The sequence below is a fragment of the Morus notabilis genome, unplaced genomic scaffold, assembly GCF_000414095.1.
Source record: "Morus notabilis unplaced genomic scaffold, ASM41409v2 Scaffold177, whole genome shotgun sequence".
NCBI classification, from domain to species: Eukaryota; Viridiplantae; Streptophyta; class Magnoliopsida; order Rosales; family Moraceae; genus Morus; species Morus notabilis.
The window spans coordinates 232,963-250,921 of record NW_010357654.1 but is presented as its reverse complement, the minus strand read 5'-3'; the positions used below and the strand labels follow the sequence as shown (position 1 = coordinate 250,921).

Sequence of the window (17,959 nt, the reverse complement as noted above, 5' to 3'; positions counted from 1 at the left end):
GTATGAAAGCAATCTGAAGAAAAGGAGGATGAAGAGTAGAAATGAAGAGTACATGGAGAGGACCAAAAGACTCTTTTATACTTTCCCACTGTCATCATCGGATGCCAACATAAGATTCAAACATAAGTAGCCAAATCATTCTCTACCACACAGTAAGAAAGCACAAGAAAGAAAAATAATTAGGACACCTTCGGTGCTTAGCAATACAACTAACAACAGATGGATTCTATATAGGGTCTATAATGTGAGACCCATCTTATATTAGTGTATGGTATTTAATACCACTGAACCCGTAAGGGTCCATTAAATGTGACTGATCCTGAGAGCTTTTTACTGTAATAAAACTTAAATTTTAAACTCGAATTAGTGAAATGAACGAGTTTTAAACTCAAATTAGTCAAATAAACAGGACCTAACATTGTCCCGTAAGAAAAGACCACAGCACGCCACAAGGACAAATAAATATCACGCCTTAGGTGGCGTGGGGATGGATATACTTTGAAGCTCAAAAAATCAATACAACGTTGTGGGCATTCAAGAGAGTGATGAATTAACAAGAAACAACTAGATGAGAGGTTTCTGTTGTCCAAATCTCATGTGTTGGTTAAGCAAAATATTTTAAACAAGTGCCATGTTGCAATGAAACCTCTTTAAAATTGTTATTCCTCTAATTTGTCGAGTGCCAGTGTCAATTATGCAAAGATTGTGGAAATCACTACTTTTATGCAAATACCTCGCACGGTTGCACTAGTTGGAACTTAACTACGAGCCTCAAATCCCAATTAAAAGCGACAACAGAAAATTCTATAACCACCGAAAATGGTACAAAGAGCACATTCTAAAATTTGTTAGCAACTATTGCTTATAGAAATTCTCCCAAATTTCTAATGAATATGGAAGATAAATAGTAAACAATTTGCTTTACAGAACAAAAAAGGGTTCATTACAATTTACAACCCTTCCGGGATCCACAAAGCTAAGCAATGTTGACCTGAATACGACATTATTACGCAGAAGAAGCAACAGCAGTAGTCTAGCCCAAACTCAGATTAACTTGTATGAGCCACAACGATCACTTAATCCCTACAGGACAAAGTATAATCAGAAATCGTGAAAAAAAGATGCCAGGAGCCCATTCAACGTCCAAAGAGCAAAGTAGCAAAAGATTAGTTTGGAGCAATATTATATGTATTAAAACATTCTAAAGTAGAATAAATTTAATTCTATTGTAAGTATATTATGCTTAAGCAATTTTACACAGAATATTCATGTCCACATGCATAAAGTTGAAAAAATCGACAAACATGCATCAAATTTCTTAGCGGAGAAGTCAATCAATTTAGCCTAGCTACTCAAGGAAAATGGATATTAAAGAGTATTCAGTCTGAAGTTCCGATCATTGTCTGTCTTGTACTTTTAATCAAATTTTCAGACATGGACAGAAGTTTTGAAAACAGAAGAGCTCTCAAATACATTCAATTCCCAATTTTTTTTATCTCAATTTCCTCTAGATTAAACCAACTGGAATTTGTGTAATAGTTCATTTGATATTTTATAACCTCCTGCCTCATAGATTTGATCGAATTTTTATTCATGATCTGTCATTGAAAACAGAAGAGCCTTAAACTACTTTTCTTTCAAATCTTGTTAATTCAATTTTACCTAGATTGGCCTATCTGGAACTGGTGCATGATAGCACACATAATATTTCATCGGTTACCTCCCCTGAATTGAAAATTACACCAATCACATAAATGATCAATTGAAATATAAATACCACTAGTACCACACTAAAAAGATATACATAAGCTTTCTTTTTCCCTTATTTTCTTGATGAGCACAACTAACACTACACAACAGTACGAGTTCTATTCAAATGACGCAGTAGATAAAACAAAAGGTATGTCATCATAAAGACAGTTCTCATTACATAAAGCCGCAAAGAAAAAAGATTAACTGATAATAAACTATCAAAAATTCCAGCTGATGCACAAGTGGAGGCTATTTTTAGATTGTTAGTTCGGTGAAAACAGATAGCTGAAGCCTGAAAACCTGAAAAGCATAAAAGTAAGTTGAAGATACGTAAAATAGATCAAGGCTGGTCTTACTCACTTTGTAGAAACTCTAGGTAAGCTACAGATCACTGTAATTGCGCCATACTGCACGGAATTCCTCTCGAAATGTATTCAGACGAGCTTTCAAGTTTGGTGTTCTGACGCTTGCGTGCAGTATGGTAGCTGAGAAGGAAGGAAGGGACAGCGAGAGATAAGACAAATCAATTAATGAAAAACATACAAAAGAAAATGCACGAGTGTTTAAGCAAGTCACATACCAAGAAGTCCAATAGCCAATGCCCATAGAACAGTCAACAGACCAGCAGAAACAAACCATAGAATGAAACTCACTGCAACAAAAGAAAAACATTTGCTTAGTAAACAACAAAAATGTAAGTCACATACGAGCTTTAATTAAATATGGATTAAAAAAAACTAGTGGAAAGATGAAAGATTTTCCAAGCACTAAATACCAGATGAGACTATCAAAACAAACACCCAGCGAGGGCGACCACATATGTATATTGATCTTTTAGCTGATGGACGTCCACGAATAACAGGCCTGACAAAAACATAAAATAATTAGAAAAGAACTAACAATCAATGTAAAGCAAGCACGACAATAAAGACTCACGTAAGAGGAGGCCTCATCTTTGCAGCTAAATGTGGTGAGAACTGCCTCACAGTTCTTGTTACCTTCTCATTAAAAGTACCTGCAAAGCTGTAGAAATAATCCTAAGTAACAATAGGTTGGTTACAGATAAATTATTGAATAGGTAAGGTAGCCATTATCTACAACTGTGTGGTTAAAATTGCAGTTTGGCACCCAAAACTTCACAAGGAAAAAAAAAATCTGAAAATATAGAACCGTACACCAGATTGGTTACAGATAAAATAATGGAGTTGGGCATTATCTAATCATGGATGCTATTGCCTAAAGTGAACATGAAATCCTTCAATTGTGTGGTAAAAATTCCAATTTCATTCAGAATTTCACAATAAAACTAAGGTGATTAATCAGAAAGTCAAATTAAACGGACCAAGACACCCTGTGTTACAAAAAAAAAAAAAAGGACAACACTTCGGAATATTCAAAAAGCCCAGCGGAGTAAGGTGGCTTACCTGTCATTCAGAAAAGCAATACTAAGAGCCGTCAGGAAAGCGGCCAAAAGAGCCAGCGGCCTCCAAAGAAATCCCAACCCTGCGATTGAATGTGTAAATTTAAAACACAAATCCACACATGAAAAGGGAATATATTTATAACTAGATCTGTTTTTCTCAACTCACCAAGAATGAAAATGATCATGATGAAGTAGTTCGTCCGGTAACTGCATACACATGTAAAACCCACTCATATGTGAAATTAGGAATACAAAGTCCTCACAATCTACTTTTACTCGATAAGAAAATATAACAACAAAACTGATGACTAAAACAGAAACTAAAATCTTTGGATGTTATTTTCTCCGGTGCGTTTAGTACTTTGTTGATTTCTGTGTTAATTTCATGTATCCATCACTTCGGAGCTAAAGAAACTAAAGAAAAAAAAACATCTTAAAAAAAAAAAAAGCAGTTTCAATTTCTCGATTGCGAACTTGGAACAACTGAGTAGCAAGAGGCGAAAACCTAAAGAAACGCGCATTCTCGTTACATTTAAATCACAAGATATCACGTTATTTAAGTGGTAAAAAACTAGGGTTTATAGAACCTTATTTCTTCCGAATTTCAAGAGTTTTCGTAGAAATTGGCAATCAAAAAAGGAACAAAATTGAACTAATTCGATTCACACGAAATTAGCAAGAAACGATGCGAAAACAAATCGACAAAAAGCAAACGAAACGGAATGGAATTCAGGGAAAGATTGGAAGATCGAATCGTACTAGTAGATATTGCATTTGAGGCGGCTATTCCATTTGGAGTAGGATCTGGGAAAGGTGAATCTGGAGAAGAATTCGGAGAGGGGACGCGGCGGCGACGACCAGTCGACCTCGCGGAGGGCATCGATCAGATCCTCCGCCGTCACGTTGCTCCAATCCATGGCGGTGGCTCTTGTTGTTGTTGTTGTCGTCTCGGAGCTTCGAGAAGGTTCTAGAAACGAATCGCGGATGTGCGGAGGGAAGCAAGAGCACGAACAAAGAAAGAAAGGGCTTGGCAAAAAGGGAAAAGAATTCTTTTTTTTTTTTTTTGCTAAATCAGGGAAAAGAATTTACTTGTGGAGGGAGAGATGTTTTGGTATCTTTTTGTTGTGTGTTTCTCTGCAAATTTGAGAAATGGAATTGGGAAGGAAATGATCAGGGTGGGTTTACTTAGGGAAGAGAGAGGACTTGACAAGTCGTTAGAGGAAAAGGACAATAATTTCTACGGGGAAAAAATTATGATTAAGTTACGGATGATAATTTGTGTCACGTGTCGTGTTTTAATTATTTTTTTTATTTACAGTTAACCTAAATATAATCCGTGACACGAAATTTTTTAAAAATCACAATACAAATACGACACGACTACTTTACGGGTTGACACAACACGACACGAAAATGACCTATGACACGAAATTGACCCGTGAACCCGAAATTGACATGAAAATTGTATACTTTTATTTAATTTTTTACATATTAGAAATAACTTAAAATTCATAACACATTAAAATATAACAACATCCATTGAAATTAAGCAAACAATAGTATAAGATTTTGAGTATAACTATCATGATATCATAAGTTCATAATAAAATTAAGAATATGTAATGAAAAATATATGTATTTTTTAATTTTTTTAGAGTTTCGTGTCATGTTCGGGTTAGGCAGGTCCAACCCGAAATTGACCTGTGTTTTTCGTGTCAATTTCATAGCGACTCAATTCTAACCCGAATATTTTTTTTCTCAACCTTAACTCACGAAATTCGTATCGTTTTCGAGTCGTGTTTGGGTTGACATTTTTGACACGTTTAATAAACAGATCGTGTTTTAATTGATATTTTCTTACACGATTAATAAACGGGTTGACATAAACACAACCCACTAACACAAATTGTCACCCCTAACTAATATAATCAAAAGTTTAAGATATGAGATTTGCACATAAAAGACAAAAATTGTCATTTTTCAAATCATGTTACGTGTAAAATCTCATGTCTTGAACTATCAATAGATAATGCTATTAGCCATTAGACTTTAATTGATACTGATCTTTTAAGTTTAAGGTGAATTTTGTTGAAATTAAAAGTTTTGAGTTCATTCTATAAAAAAAAAAAAAACAAATAGTTTTAAGATGCATTAGTGCAATTTACTCGTGTATAAAATTTAAATACATTTTGATTTGCAATGAAGTGTTGTAGTTCTTTTTTATTTTTTAAGACTCTGTTTAGTAGAATGGATGGAGAGTAGAAAGGATAGAGAGAGTTAGAAGGATGGAGAGTAAGAAGGATGTTGAGAATTATAATAATCCTTCATGTTGTTTGGTATGAGTGAGGGAGAGTTGAAAGTATAGGTGATAGTTATTTGTTTAATTACTATATTGTCTATTTTATTTATTTGGTAATAATTTTTTTTAAGGGTAAAATAGACTTTTAATTTTAAAATTGGATGGATTGGTAGGATTAAATCCAAATTAGTGGGCTCGGAGGAGACTCTCTCTCCATACCTCTTCTCCCTCCTCTCATCCATCTAATCAAACAAAGAAATTGTTCTCTTCCTCACCTCTCTCCCTCCCTCCATCTCTCCCTCCTACTAAACACACTCGATGCAACATTTGTTTTCATATATGCATACACAGAAGGAGACTTATGTGGCGTTCATTTCACTAATTCGAGTTTAAAATTATGCATACACAGAGAGAGACTTATGTGGCGTTCATTTCACCAATTCGAGTTTAAAATTTGAGTTTTATTATAATAAAAAACTATCAGAAACAGTCACATCTAATTTTTTTATTACAGTAAAAAACTCACATAAAGTCACATATTAACTCAAATTAAAAACTCGAGTCAGCGAACTAAACATACCGTTAAGAGAGAGGCTTATGCAAACTCATTTATATAAAATCTCACTTATGTTTATTAATAAAAAGAAATGACTACATAAAAAAAAGGAATTTAAAATCTTGTCATAATATAAGAAAGTGAGAAAGACAAAAATAAACGGCCCTATACAAAAGGTAAATGCAATCAACAACCTGAATGGAAAAGAAGATATATTCTCTTGATCAAAAACTTAAGAAAGATCTAGTTAAAATTATTTGCCAATAAAACTGCGAAGGGAGAACCTGATAGATGGAAAATTAATGTATGATCCATTATGATTTTATTTATACAACTTGAAATACTTACTTTCGATTATAAAGAGTATAGTTTGTATTCTTTTTGAGATCGATAGTCAAAACCTTTCGTCTATTAATAAGTTCTGAATGAGACTTTTCTCTCCATTTCTTTTTGAGTAATTGTGAAGTAGTCAATTTTCGTCAAATTATCAGGTTTGTGCAGTTTCTTTTACTCAGTTTTCATTATTTTTGCACCAACCAATCAACACAAGACTTATTAAAAAACAAGAGATGATTCCTAATGAGAACTTAAGCCCCGTTTATTTCACCGATTTGAGTTTAGAATTTGAGTTTTGTTACAGTAAAAAACTCTTAGAAACAGTCATATCTAACTTTTTTACTATAGTAAATAGTTCTCAGATAAAATCACATCTCAATTTAAATTAACGAACTAAATGAGCCCTTAGACTTTCTCCTTGAATATCGATGCAAAGAGAGATCGGAGGCAATTTAGCACGTTAACAAATCCTCATTGTTCACTTTCGATGTCGTATTATCAATTAAACTCAGCGTGGAGTTATGATAAGAAGAATCTGAACCTGAATTGGCAATACTTTTGTTACTAATATATATATATATATATATATATATATATATATGTACATGTACATGCATCATGAAGAACTTCTTATCTCCTTTGAGTTATCCGGTTTCATGATTTGCCATAAAAGTAATGACATTACCTGCTACAAAATTCATTTCATTTCTATTTTTCAACAATGTTCTTGTTAAACATTTTCCTCTGTAGCAATATCCATTTTGTCTGCATTATTTTCCTTTTCACCAACGCCTTCTTGAACTTCCAAATGCTTATAAGCATTATTAGAAACTTGATTTCTAACATGATACGCAATATATTCATTGTTATTTAAAATCCGAATTTCAACGCTTTTTTCCACATTCAAATTGACAACATTCTTACTATTATTGTCATAATATTGAGCGAAAGTTAAGTACTTATTATTATTATTATTATTATTATTGTTAATATTTTGCTAAATAGTTACTTATTAGTTATTAGATGTGATGATCTTCGCTTTTGGCTTGTACACTTAACTCATGCAATAGCTTTTTCCACTTTACCAATACTACGAAAACATCATTTCTAAAATGCAAGTCCCTAATTTCTTAAAATCCTCATTGTGATTATCATTCTATTTGGATAAATAATAGTTTATTTGGATAAATAAAATATGTGTAAACATGGCAAGAAATGGCTTTTTCTTAAAGTCTCATCTTTGTAACTTTATTTTCCTTGGAAGGCCGTCTTTTTAACAAGTGGTTTGAACCAAAAAGTCAAATAAACTATTCAGTTCGTTAATTCGAGTTTTTAATTTGAGTTAATATATGATTTTATGTGAGAGTTTTTTACTTTAACAGAAAATGTTAGATATAATTTTTTATGAGAGCTTTTAACTGTAATCAAATTAAAATTAAAAACTCAAATCGGTAAATAAATGAGGTCTAATATTTGGCAAATATTTTTGAGGTTTGGTTCAAACTACTTATTTGATGTTTTGAATTGAAAAAAAAAAAAAAAAAAAAACTCAAAGAATTATGAGTTTACACCCTATTGTTTCAATTTTACAAACTAAAAGTTCAAATCACATATTTCAAACCACAAAAGTTCAAACCATTCCATTTTGGACCTATTTATCGAACAAATTCTAAATTTTAGAGCGCGTTTACTTCCTATTTAATAATAGAAAGTGAATCAATTATCTCAATTCTATTTTTTGTTAGCGTTTATGCCCTTAGGAATAAATGTAACAATACTCTTTGAGACATTTTGATTATCAATAAGGATTTATTTATTTCATATATCTATGTATTGTCCTCTTTACATACATATTAGTTGAATGTATGATAAGTAAACTGAAAGTTTGAGATTGTCATTCTAAATCTTTAGATCGTGCATGTAATAAGAAGAACATGCGGAAGATAGGATCCTAAAGATGATAGTCTAAATAATATGATCTGCAATCGAGGGAATGAAGTTGGGCGCTTTATTCATGTTAAGATTGTTGTGTTGTCTACTTCCTAACGGAGACAGCTTGTCTTGGTCGTCAGAGGTGGCACTCCATGGGTAGAGACATTAATATAGTTCTTAGTGGTGAAATCTATATTGGATCGGACCAAAATTGAATTATTTTTATTAATAATTCCGTTTGAATAAAACAATTCACTTTTGACAAATTATATATGATCATCTTAATCCTGAGATTGATGATGAACCCATACGTTTGACTTGTATCTTTTGATGTACCAAAGGGAGACATCCTGACGTTATGTAAATGTACGCTTATCGGTACATTAGAGGTATGACTCTTGTGTCGTAGATTCATTATTCGTAGATAGTGGAATCCATAACTCCTATGAAAGAGTCAATGATTTCTTCTTATGCATTATCCGTGGATTGAAAAATATGAGCGCTCGACCATTAGGCTACTCTGTGTTATCTAATGCTTTACTATTTGTATGAATACCGAGGGGAGATTGAACGATGTATGCCCACTTGCACTCCAATCGTGAAAATGAGAATAGCAAAGAAGACTAGTTGGTTGAGGCTTTTTCGGTTGCTGTTTGGAACGCTTTGATCTTTCAAACGTGCGGTTTTCATCAATCTCTGAAGGTATGTTCTATATCTTTTGTATTTATGTTATATAGCATCATGAATGCGTTCTTATTTGGCTTTGACATTGATTAAAAAAAATTAAAATTTCACTGCGCGTTCGATGCCGTATTTTCCAACATTTTTCTCATTACATTCTTTTACGGTTTAATAAAAATTCTCATGCTTACTAATTACACATAAAATCAAGTTATTTACTAAGGTTTCAATTGAATAATGTTGTTTATTAAGATTGGAGCACATATTATAACAATATTTTATCGTAACAAAATTAATGAAATGCTTATGGTAAGATATACATTTTTATTCCATCCTCAAAAATTGTTGCCTTTAATTATTGAATTGGGTTTTTAACGGTTAAATATATGTATTTCGAATTAAAAATTTAGAGCACGTCATATAAAATTGCTCATATTTCAAATTAAACTGTTAAAAAACTAACTCATCAGCTAAATACAGTACTTACCAGTGAAACAAAAATGTATGTACTATATCTATAAATTTTACTAATTATAGACACCTTTTTTAATTATTGACAAATTAACCATGACATAAGGCCAATTTGATAATATTATAAATTTTTAAAGAAATTATTATTAACTGTACAAAAAAAATAATTATTATAAAAAATAATTAAATATTTAATAAACTGTAATTATATAAATATTAATTTTAAAAATGTTATAAATATTTTGAAAGTCTCTCGTAAATAACTAAATAATTAAGAGAACGTTTGGTTGGAGAATTTAAACCATGTGATTTGAATCATTTTTTATTTACATAAATTTTTTATGAGAAAAAATATTATAACGAATAACAAATTATAATTCGAATCAGAAAACGAATTCTTCTGCCAATCATCGACTTCAAAAATCACTGTAAAAACACACCTGTAGTATTATACAGCGTGGGTTCTTCTTTCCGCTTGAAATTTTGGACTCGAGAATCCCCTATTTGGTTCCCACCCAAAAAAAAATCTTCCACCAAAAGTTTTTCTTACCTCACCTGAACGTTAAAGTGAGAACAAACTACAAAAAAGTCAAAGAATAAACAGAAATCATAATTGGAGAGAGGATTATAGCCGATAAAAGCAAAGCAAAAGATCGTAAAAGTAGCCCCCTTGTAAAGCCAATAATTTTACGACACGTCATCACCTTTACAACATCTACACGTCCCTTGCCGGTCACATCTTTACTAACCGCATCACGATAGGACACACCTCACCAATAAAACGTCGCCACATCATCAAAAACTAATAAACGGGGCACCGTTCCAAGAGAACTACAACGATTACCGTGGACGCAACCGCAGGAGATTGATTTGTTCCCTTCCGCAGCCTTGTTTGTCCGTTATCTTATAGCTCCACGCCTTTTGCTTTCAAATCCTGTGCTTAGACGCTTATCTAAACATCAATTATCACTAATCCCAAAATTAGTTCTTTCTAATCAAACGCTTAATTATTTATCAGAAACAATAATATCAAGTTTCACTTACATTAAGCAAAGGTTCGGTTAATCTCCCATTTCTCCAAACTCCCTCACCGTTTACGTCAAATTTCCACCGAATTTAGATTTTCCCGGAAAATCTGAGCCGAATATTCAGAAGATCCGGCGAAAGAGTTCGGAGAATTCGTATCGGAACTTCGTCTTTTCTGCGGTTCGATTTCGATTGTCGGAGCTTGTTCCGGGTTCGGATTCTAGGGTTCCGATAATGGCGCAGGCGACGGGGAGAGGAGGGAGAGTTGTGGGAGATTACCTTGTGGGGCGGCAAATCGGGTCGGGTTCGTTCTCGGTGGTGTGGCACGCGAGGCACAGAGTCCATGGGACGGAAGTAGCCATCAAGGAAATCGCGACGGGTCGGCTCAACAAGAAGTTGCAGGAGAGTTTAATGTCGGAGATCTTCATCTTGAAGAAGATTAACCATCCCAATATCATTCGCTTGCACGATATTATAGAGGTTCGTCGTTTAGTTTTCGCTTTTAAATTTCTTTGTTATTTTTGCTCGAGAAAATTCGTGGAAGTTGAGGAGAGAATTTGAACTTGGTTGGAAGATTTTTGTTCTGTTAAATTGTTGTTTGAAGTTGCATAGTCAATATTTATTTTGCACTGAAGGAATGGATTTTCTCATGAGTAGATTTTTTTTTTTTTTTTTTTTGTGTGTGTGTGTGTGAAGAAATGTAGGAAATAAGGTAAAAAGATGAGAAATGCTACTAACGGGGTGTCAAACTTCACGACTATTTTAATTCTACGCTAATTTCTATATGTAGGAGAAGACTAACCTATAGAAAACTCGATTGTGTGAACTTAATGACTTTTCAACATTCAACTGCAAACTAGTTTCTCTATGTAGAAGAGTAACTTATAGAAAATTGGATTTTATGGATCTACATGACGGTTTCAACCCCAAATTACGGAGAATGCTACTTTCGGTGTAGAATAGGAGCCGAAAGGCCTCGTCTCTAGAACCCCGGCTTGCGAGGCGTTGCTCTTGCAGTAGGATTCCTATCGATATGCTGAATTCTGATGTATAGACCAATAGTTTGATATATTAAATTATGCATGTACAAAACGCATGTTACTTGTTGTCTTAACCTGCTGCAGTGTTGTAGCTGTGTATGTTGTACCAAGTCAAGCTCAGGAATTGTACGCTGAACAGCATTAATGCTCCTTGTTTGTGATTTAAGCCGTTTAGTCCTACTGGTGGCACCTAATATTTGTGAGATTCTGTCAGAATTAGTTATTTTATACGCTGAGATATTTTATTTTGGCGGAAAGGCGTGACAGTGTTATGGTACTTTAGTTTTGATCATTGGAGAAAGTCCTAGTTTAGGTTCTAACTAGGACTAGATAGGGGTTTAGAAGAGTTTTGTCTTACATTTACGTAATATAGGTTCCTGGCAAGATACATCTTGTGCTGGAATATTGCAAAGGTGGCGATCTTTCAATGTATATCCAACGCCATGGAAGAGTACCCGAAGCAACTGCAAAGCACTTTATGCAGCAGCTAGGTTTGTCTTCAACTTTGCTGTTTGCTTCATCACTTCTGTCCCGTTCTATTTCATTTTTGGCGTCATCAATCTGGTAATGTTAACTTATTTCATTGTTTACAGCTGCTGGACTGCAAATTCTTCGTGACAATAATCTTATTCACAGGGATCTAAAGCCGCAGGTTCGGTCCTCTCCTTTTGTATATGCATTTCTTTTTTATGCATCTTGCTATTGATGATACCTACCGAGTAGAAGTTTCACTGTGAAATGATGATCGTGTTGGGTATATTTTTCAACAAGGTTATTGAAGGCTGAGAATATGTAAAAAGGAGGACTTAACTATTGGTAGCAGCATTGCAGAAGGATGTTCTATATCAACTATTATAATTATTGCGGAGTGGTTTGTACCTTTCCATCTGTAACACCTATTATTTTTGGTACAGAATCTCCTGCTTTCTACTAATGATGATAATGCAGTTCTAAAGATTGCCGATTTCGGATTTGCCAGGTAAGTTCATCATCTTGTTGCCTTCTAATGTTTTTCATAGTAATTCTGTTAAATGTTAATACGTTCAGAAGACCACAGTAACGACATATCAGTTTTTAGAGGTATAATGTGAAATCTTCTCTTAAATCTTTGAGATCAAATTTTCTTGTATATATGTCTGGATATTTAACCTCTAAAGTTCATATTAATTAATAATTATTAACATGCCTAATTTATTTTAAGATCTTACACTTGCTAACTTTACTGAAGCCTACATGGGAATGGTTCCCATTAGGGTGTGTTTGGTTGGGGGAATAGAAAGGAATCAAGGTTCATTCTTATGTTTAGGGGGGTAAGGCTGCGTACATATGGGATTGAGCTTTCCCCCAAACCTGTCATAGTATGGGAGCCTCTTTGGCACTGGGGTCCGCCTTTTTTTTTATTAATATAATATACAATATAATCGTCATACTGTAATTAATAATAATTATTATAATATAATAAAATATATTTGTGACATTGTAATAAATAATTATAATAATAATTGGGATAGTAGTATTTTCTATAAAATTAAATATAATAACTGTATATTTTATGCATAATATTATTTTATTTTATTTTATTTTATAGAATATATATGTGATGTTTTCGTTAATAATATGATAGTTATAATAAAAATTAGGATTTTATTATTTTAAATATATAATATTGTAATTATAATCAGATACTATATTTTATAATATTATAATTAAGTATTTATATAATTACAATATAAATTTATATTATAATAGATAATAGATAATATACTATAATTAGAAATGATAATATACTATATTATATATTATAATTATAATATGTTATATTATATTATATTATTACATTTTTATAATTATACTATATTTCTAATAATATAATATAGTATAGTTGTAACATTATAATATAAAATAATCACAATATCATTTTTTTATTATATTATATATTATGATTGTATTATAATAATAAATATTATATAACTATAATTATAATTATATATATTATATCCTTCTAATTTTATATATATAATATTAGTTATTAAATGATTATATTAATATATATGATATTAGTTATATTAGCATGAAGGGTAATTTTGTCAAAATGAAAATATTCATATCTCATTTCATTGGGTTTGTAAAAGTAGAACCAAACAAATGAATCATCTTTCCTTTCCATTCTATTCCATTACCATTCCCATTACCATTTCCCCACTGCAACCAAACGCACCATTAGTTCCTTAATTTTGGTTTTCATGTCTTAAGCATTTAAGTTTCCTTTTGTTAGATCTTTGCAACCTCGAGGCCTTGCGGAGACCTTATGTGGTTCGCCACTTTACATGGCTCCAGAGATTATGCAACTTCAGAAATATGATGCAAAGGTGATAATTTCCGTCTTTATGTTTTTCTTTTATTTCTTTTTTTTTATTTTTTATTTGGTTTTGTTCTTGTTTTCTTGTTTTTGGGGGTGTGTGATAGGTACCCATCACAGCTTTTTCTTCTACTAACCTAGAAACTGAATACGCAGGCAGATCTCTGGAGTGTTGGTGCGATTTTATTTCAGCTTGTAACTGGAAAAACCCCATTCACCGGAAACAATCAAATACAGGTTTTGTATATACGTATTACTTTCTTGATTCTTTTTTACGGTCCTTTCTGTATTCTTTTTTTTTCTTCTTCTTCTTCTTCTTTTTGGTAATTATAAAGTGTTTCTACATGGTACGAATGCAAGCTTCTGTTGCACTGGTATTTTCAACCTGGATTGGATTGGTATCATTACATGTTTTACCATTTTATGATTCACTATACGTCATTTTTTTCCTCGTAATGTTGTGCAGTTGCTCCAGAACATCGTGAAATCAACTGAATTGAATTTCCCTACAGATAGCAATGATTTAAGTTCTGAATGCAAAGACTTGTGCCAAAAATTGTTGCGTCGTAATCCTGGTAGTTATACAATGTTACTTCAAATTGTTGGCTTATTCAGTCACAGATAGAATTTTTTTGTGCATGAATACATGTGACAATTAACCAACTGGATGTTAGTTAAACTTATATGGTTCTTTTTGGGGGAATACTCATTTCCGCATGTTGCCGGATGTATATCTAGCCTAGGTTTTTTGTGAAAACCAAGTCCAGTTTTGTCCAAGAAACTTCTTTAGATGTCCTGTCGTGATGTTTGCATGCATAATTGGGAGGGGCAATCTTCCTTAATGTTGTAAACTCCAAAATTGTACTGATTAGAAAAAAAAAAAAAAAAAACCCCCCCTCCAAAATTGTACTGAATAATCTTTCTAGCAGTTAGTTGTCAAAACTGAGAGTATTAAATACTTGATCTTGTTTATGCATACCACATGGGGCATGAGAATATTAATTTTGAGTTTGAAATATGACAGTTTGAATCCTTTTTCCACCTAATAGTGCACAGTTATTTCCCAGTCTACAAGTTCTAAATTCACAGTAATATGCTTTAGCATTTTTTGTTTGATCTAAAGAAAATACGCAGAAAATTTATGAGTTCTGTCCTGTCCCCCAGTGGATTTCACTAGGCTTGTATAAAGTCTCCATGTTTAGAACTTTATTATGAAGCTCTGGTTCTTTTGTACTTGCAGTGGAGCGCTTGACATTTGAAGAGTTCTTTAACCACCAGTTTTTATCTCAAAAGCAACCAGATGACTTGTTGAGGTAATCAAGGCTATTATGTCCAGTTTTTTTGATTCCATTGTCTGGCGTGTATAGCTTTTAAGGTGAGAACAATCTTTTATGTATGTTGGAGTAGGAGGCCAACGAGAATAGTGGAAGGATTTGCTTTGTCTGGATGCAGCCCTGCAAGGAAAACAGATGACAATTCTCAAGAGGATATTCTGCCGTTCTTTTTAGATGATGAGTCCAGTGGTCCAGAGGGGAGCCCATCTTATTTAAGGAGGTCCTCAATGAAGTCTACATATGGATTTTCTCTTGATGCAAAAGTTGATAGGCATGAAGCAATCCCTACCACGTCTGCGAGATATAAAGAAAGTTTTAGTCTTAGATCAGACATGCATAAATTATCAGATAGAAGCATAAATGATCCTCTAAAGCCCACGGTCCAAAAACCAGTGAATTCTCGCTCAAGAGGTGCCAAGAATTTATTCACCCACTTTTGTCGTCGCATTTGGTTTTTTAGGGCCTGTTTGTTTCATATACTCAAACTCAAATAATTGATTATGCTACAGTGTTTTCATCTCACAAAAAAAATCGAATTTCAAACGTCAAGAATCATGATTTGAATATACTTTCAAACGGGCCAGTTCTTGAAATATCATGATAAAGTGTTTTGTTTCTTTTTTTTTCCCCCACTGTTAATATCTTATTTGCATATGTCAGTTGTGGACTCCCTGGAATTGATTGATCAAGATTATGTACTTGTCTCCGGACCACCTATTGATGTGTCAACTTCCTCAGCTAGTGTTTCCAAGCCAAGCCATTTTCCATACAGATCAGAGAGCCCATCCAAAGTATCTCTAGCTACTATTTCAACAGCCCCCTTGCCAATCATTGGTGCAGCAAACAGTAATATTTGTTGCATGGGAAGCCCAGAAAGTCAGAGCTCTGGTCCAGGGACTTCACAAGGATCAACGGATGTAGGAGATGCTTTGGAACAGCCATCAACGAACTGCATGACACGGCTCAAGTCTCTGCAGAAGTGTGCGTCTGCTATTACAGAACTAGTGAATGAAAAGGTAAGCCACAGTATCCTTGTTGGTGCAACTGACCGATCTGTGCTTATCTAGTATTTCTTGAGCTTGAATGATGACCTGGATTTCTCAAGCTTGTATTGTCTAAGTCTTATGTGACTGTTGTCTAAATAGATTGAGGCTGGTAAGCAACTTGAAGCATTCTCAATTCAACTTGTGATTCTAGCAATTTGGAAGCAAGCATTGCATATATGCCACACGCAGGCTGCTTCAGCTATGGAAGGAAGTCCAAGCCAAGAGACTACGAGATTTAGGAGTGCCAGCAAGAAGCACGGTAGTCCTGAGGTGGGGGAATGCCTTAATGTTGTTAGCGCTCAAGTGCCCGAGGATGTTTCCTCTCAGATTGAGAGGGAATTTCTCAGGGAGGTTGAGCATGCTGAAGAACTTGCAAAGATTGTTGAGCCTGGTATGAATTCAACTTATTGTCATTGCCTTCTCTTGCTAATTTATTTACTTTTCTGCCTCTTTTTGTTAATACGTTCTGTTCAATAGTTGAAAGAAGCTTCTATATTGATGTAGGGAGATTTGCCTACAGGTGTTCATCTCATCCAATCAACCGGTCAAACTGACCGGTCCAATTCAATACAATCCATTTTCTACGGATAACTGACCTCAATTGGATTGGATGTGAATTCTTAAAAACTGACTTGGATTGGATTGGATTGGATGTTCATTTTACTTTCAAACCACCCAATCCAACCTCTATATAAACTATATGTATAAAAAATTATGAATACATGTGTATTTACATTATTGATAAAAAATTTAAAGTGTTTTTTTTCACACACTTTCACGCATCAAGTCAAAACTTCTTGGTAAAAACATAAACTTCTAAAAAAAAAAAAAAAACCATAAGGCCTCATTTTATTTTAAACTTATATTCTGTCATTTTTTTGCCGCCAACGCTCCTCCAATAGATTGAATAGGAAAAGAAAGGAAAAATAAAAGGAATAAATGTACTTATGCTCAAGCCCAAAACCGATTGGTCCATTCCAATCCAAACCGAACTCAATCGGATTGGATGATACACTAGTAATTCGATTGGCTTGGATGGAATTTCTAAACTGATTGGTCGATTCCAATCCAAACCGAACTCAATTGGATTGGATGATACACTAGTAATTTGATTGGCTTGGATGGAATTTCTAAAAACTGAACTTTTATTGGATTGGTTGTTATATGACTAAAATAGTTTGGATTGGATTGGATGAACACTTGCCTATAAGTAATCGTTTTTAATTTTACATTTTTTTATTGTCGTTTGTTTCTAGCTTATTAATTTAGTTTTGTATTGTTATTAGTTTGTCGTTTGTCGTAGTGGATATTTTATTATTGTTTTGTAAGCGGGCTATAAATAGCCACATTAGCTATTGTAATAGGAAGACTTGATTATTGAGATTTTGAATACTAGTATTGATTGTTTTCTCTCCATTTTGGGGGATTTCCCCTTGTGTTCCTTTAGGTAGATTTGAGATTTCATGTTCCGTCTCCCGTCCGGTTTAAGTAAAATCCTATTCTATCCATTTTTTTGCTTCATACATGTTAAGATTCTGCCTGTCTTTTGTTATGGTCACAGGAAATATAGAGATGCCAGATGCAATGGAGACAATATTTCAATCTGCACTTGCGTTTGGCAAGAATGCTGGCGTAAGTATTCCCTTTTCTTGCTTATTTGTTTTTAAAAGCCTTTTCTTTTCCTTTTCAGACATCCTGAACCGC

The 17,959-nt window shown here is 33.4% G+C and overlaps 2 protein-coding genes across 4 annotated transcripts in view; one reads left to right on the top strand and one right to left on the bottom strand.

The window, feature by feature from the left end:
- Window positions 1–782: 782 nt before the first annotated feature.
- On the bottom strand, window positions 783–4,370 carry LOC21399989 (PRA1 family protein A1). Of its 2 annotated transcripts, none has more exons than XM_010090271.2 (8): window positions 3,935–4,369; window positions 3,342–3,382; window positions 3,177–3,255; window positions 2,689–2,775; window positions 2,528–2,616; window positions 2,333–2,404; window positions 2,113–2,237; window positions 783–1,083 (listed from the first exon to the last, which is right to left on the bottom strand). In XM_010090271.2, the coding sequence occupies exons 1-7, from the start codon at window positions 4,090–4,092 to the stop codon at window positions 2,134–2,136; spliced, it is 630 nt and encodes a 209-aa protein (XP_010088573.1). In that variant the 5' UTR covers window positions 4,093–4,369; the 3' UTR covers window positions 783–1,083; window positions 2,113–2,133. The 2 variants fall into 2 exon arrangements, with proteins under 2 accessions (XP_010088573.1, XP_024028099.1); XM_024172331.1 differs by lacking the exon at window positions 783–1,083 and adding an exon at window positions 1,808–2,052 and having other exon boundaries at window positions 3,935–4,370.
- Window positions 4,371–10,496: 6,126 nt separating this feature from the next.
- The window catches only part of LOC21399988 (serine/threonine-protein kinase ATG1c), an 8,676-nt gene continuing 1,213 nt past the window's right edge, over window positions 10,497–17,959 (top strand). The window contains exons 1-12 of one of the 2 annotated variants that reach the window (XM_024172302.1): window positions 10,497–10,956; window positions 11,890–12,007; window positions 12,110–12,168; window positions 12,431–12,495; window positions 13,792–13,885; window positions 14,032–14,112; window positions 14,342–14,450; window positions 15,116–15,188; window positions 15,283–15,620; window positions 15,870–16,225; window positions 16,355–16,646; window positions 17,817–17,887. In XM_024172302.1, the coding sequence (XP_024028070.1) occupies window positions 10,711–10,956; window positions 11,890–12,007; window positions 12,110–12,168; window positions 12,431–12,495; window positions 13,792–13,885; window positions 14,032–14,112; window positions 14,342–14,450; window positions 15,116–15,188; window positions 15,283–15,620; window positions 15,870–16,225; window positions 16,355–16,646; window positions 17,817–17,887 (1,902 nt within the window). In that variant the 5' untranslated portion in view covers window positions 10,497–10,710. Of the gene's footprint in view, window positions 10,957–11,199; window positions 11,716–11,889; window positions 12,008–12,109; window positions 12,169–12,430; window positions 12,496–13,791; window positions 13,886–14,031; window positions 14,113–14,341; window positions 14,451–15,115; window positions 15,189–15,282; window positions 15,621–15,869; window positions 16,226–16,354; window positions 16,647–17,816; window positions 17,888–17,959 lie in introns of those variants that run through there. The other variant, XM_024172305.1, reaches the window with a different exon arrangement.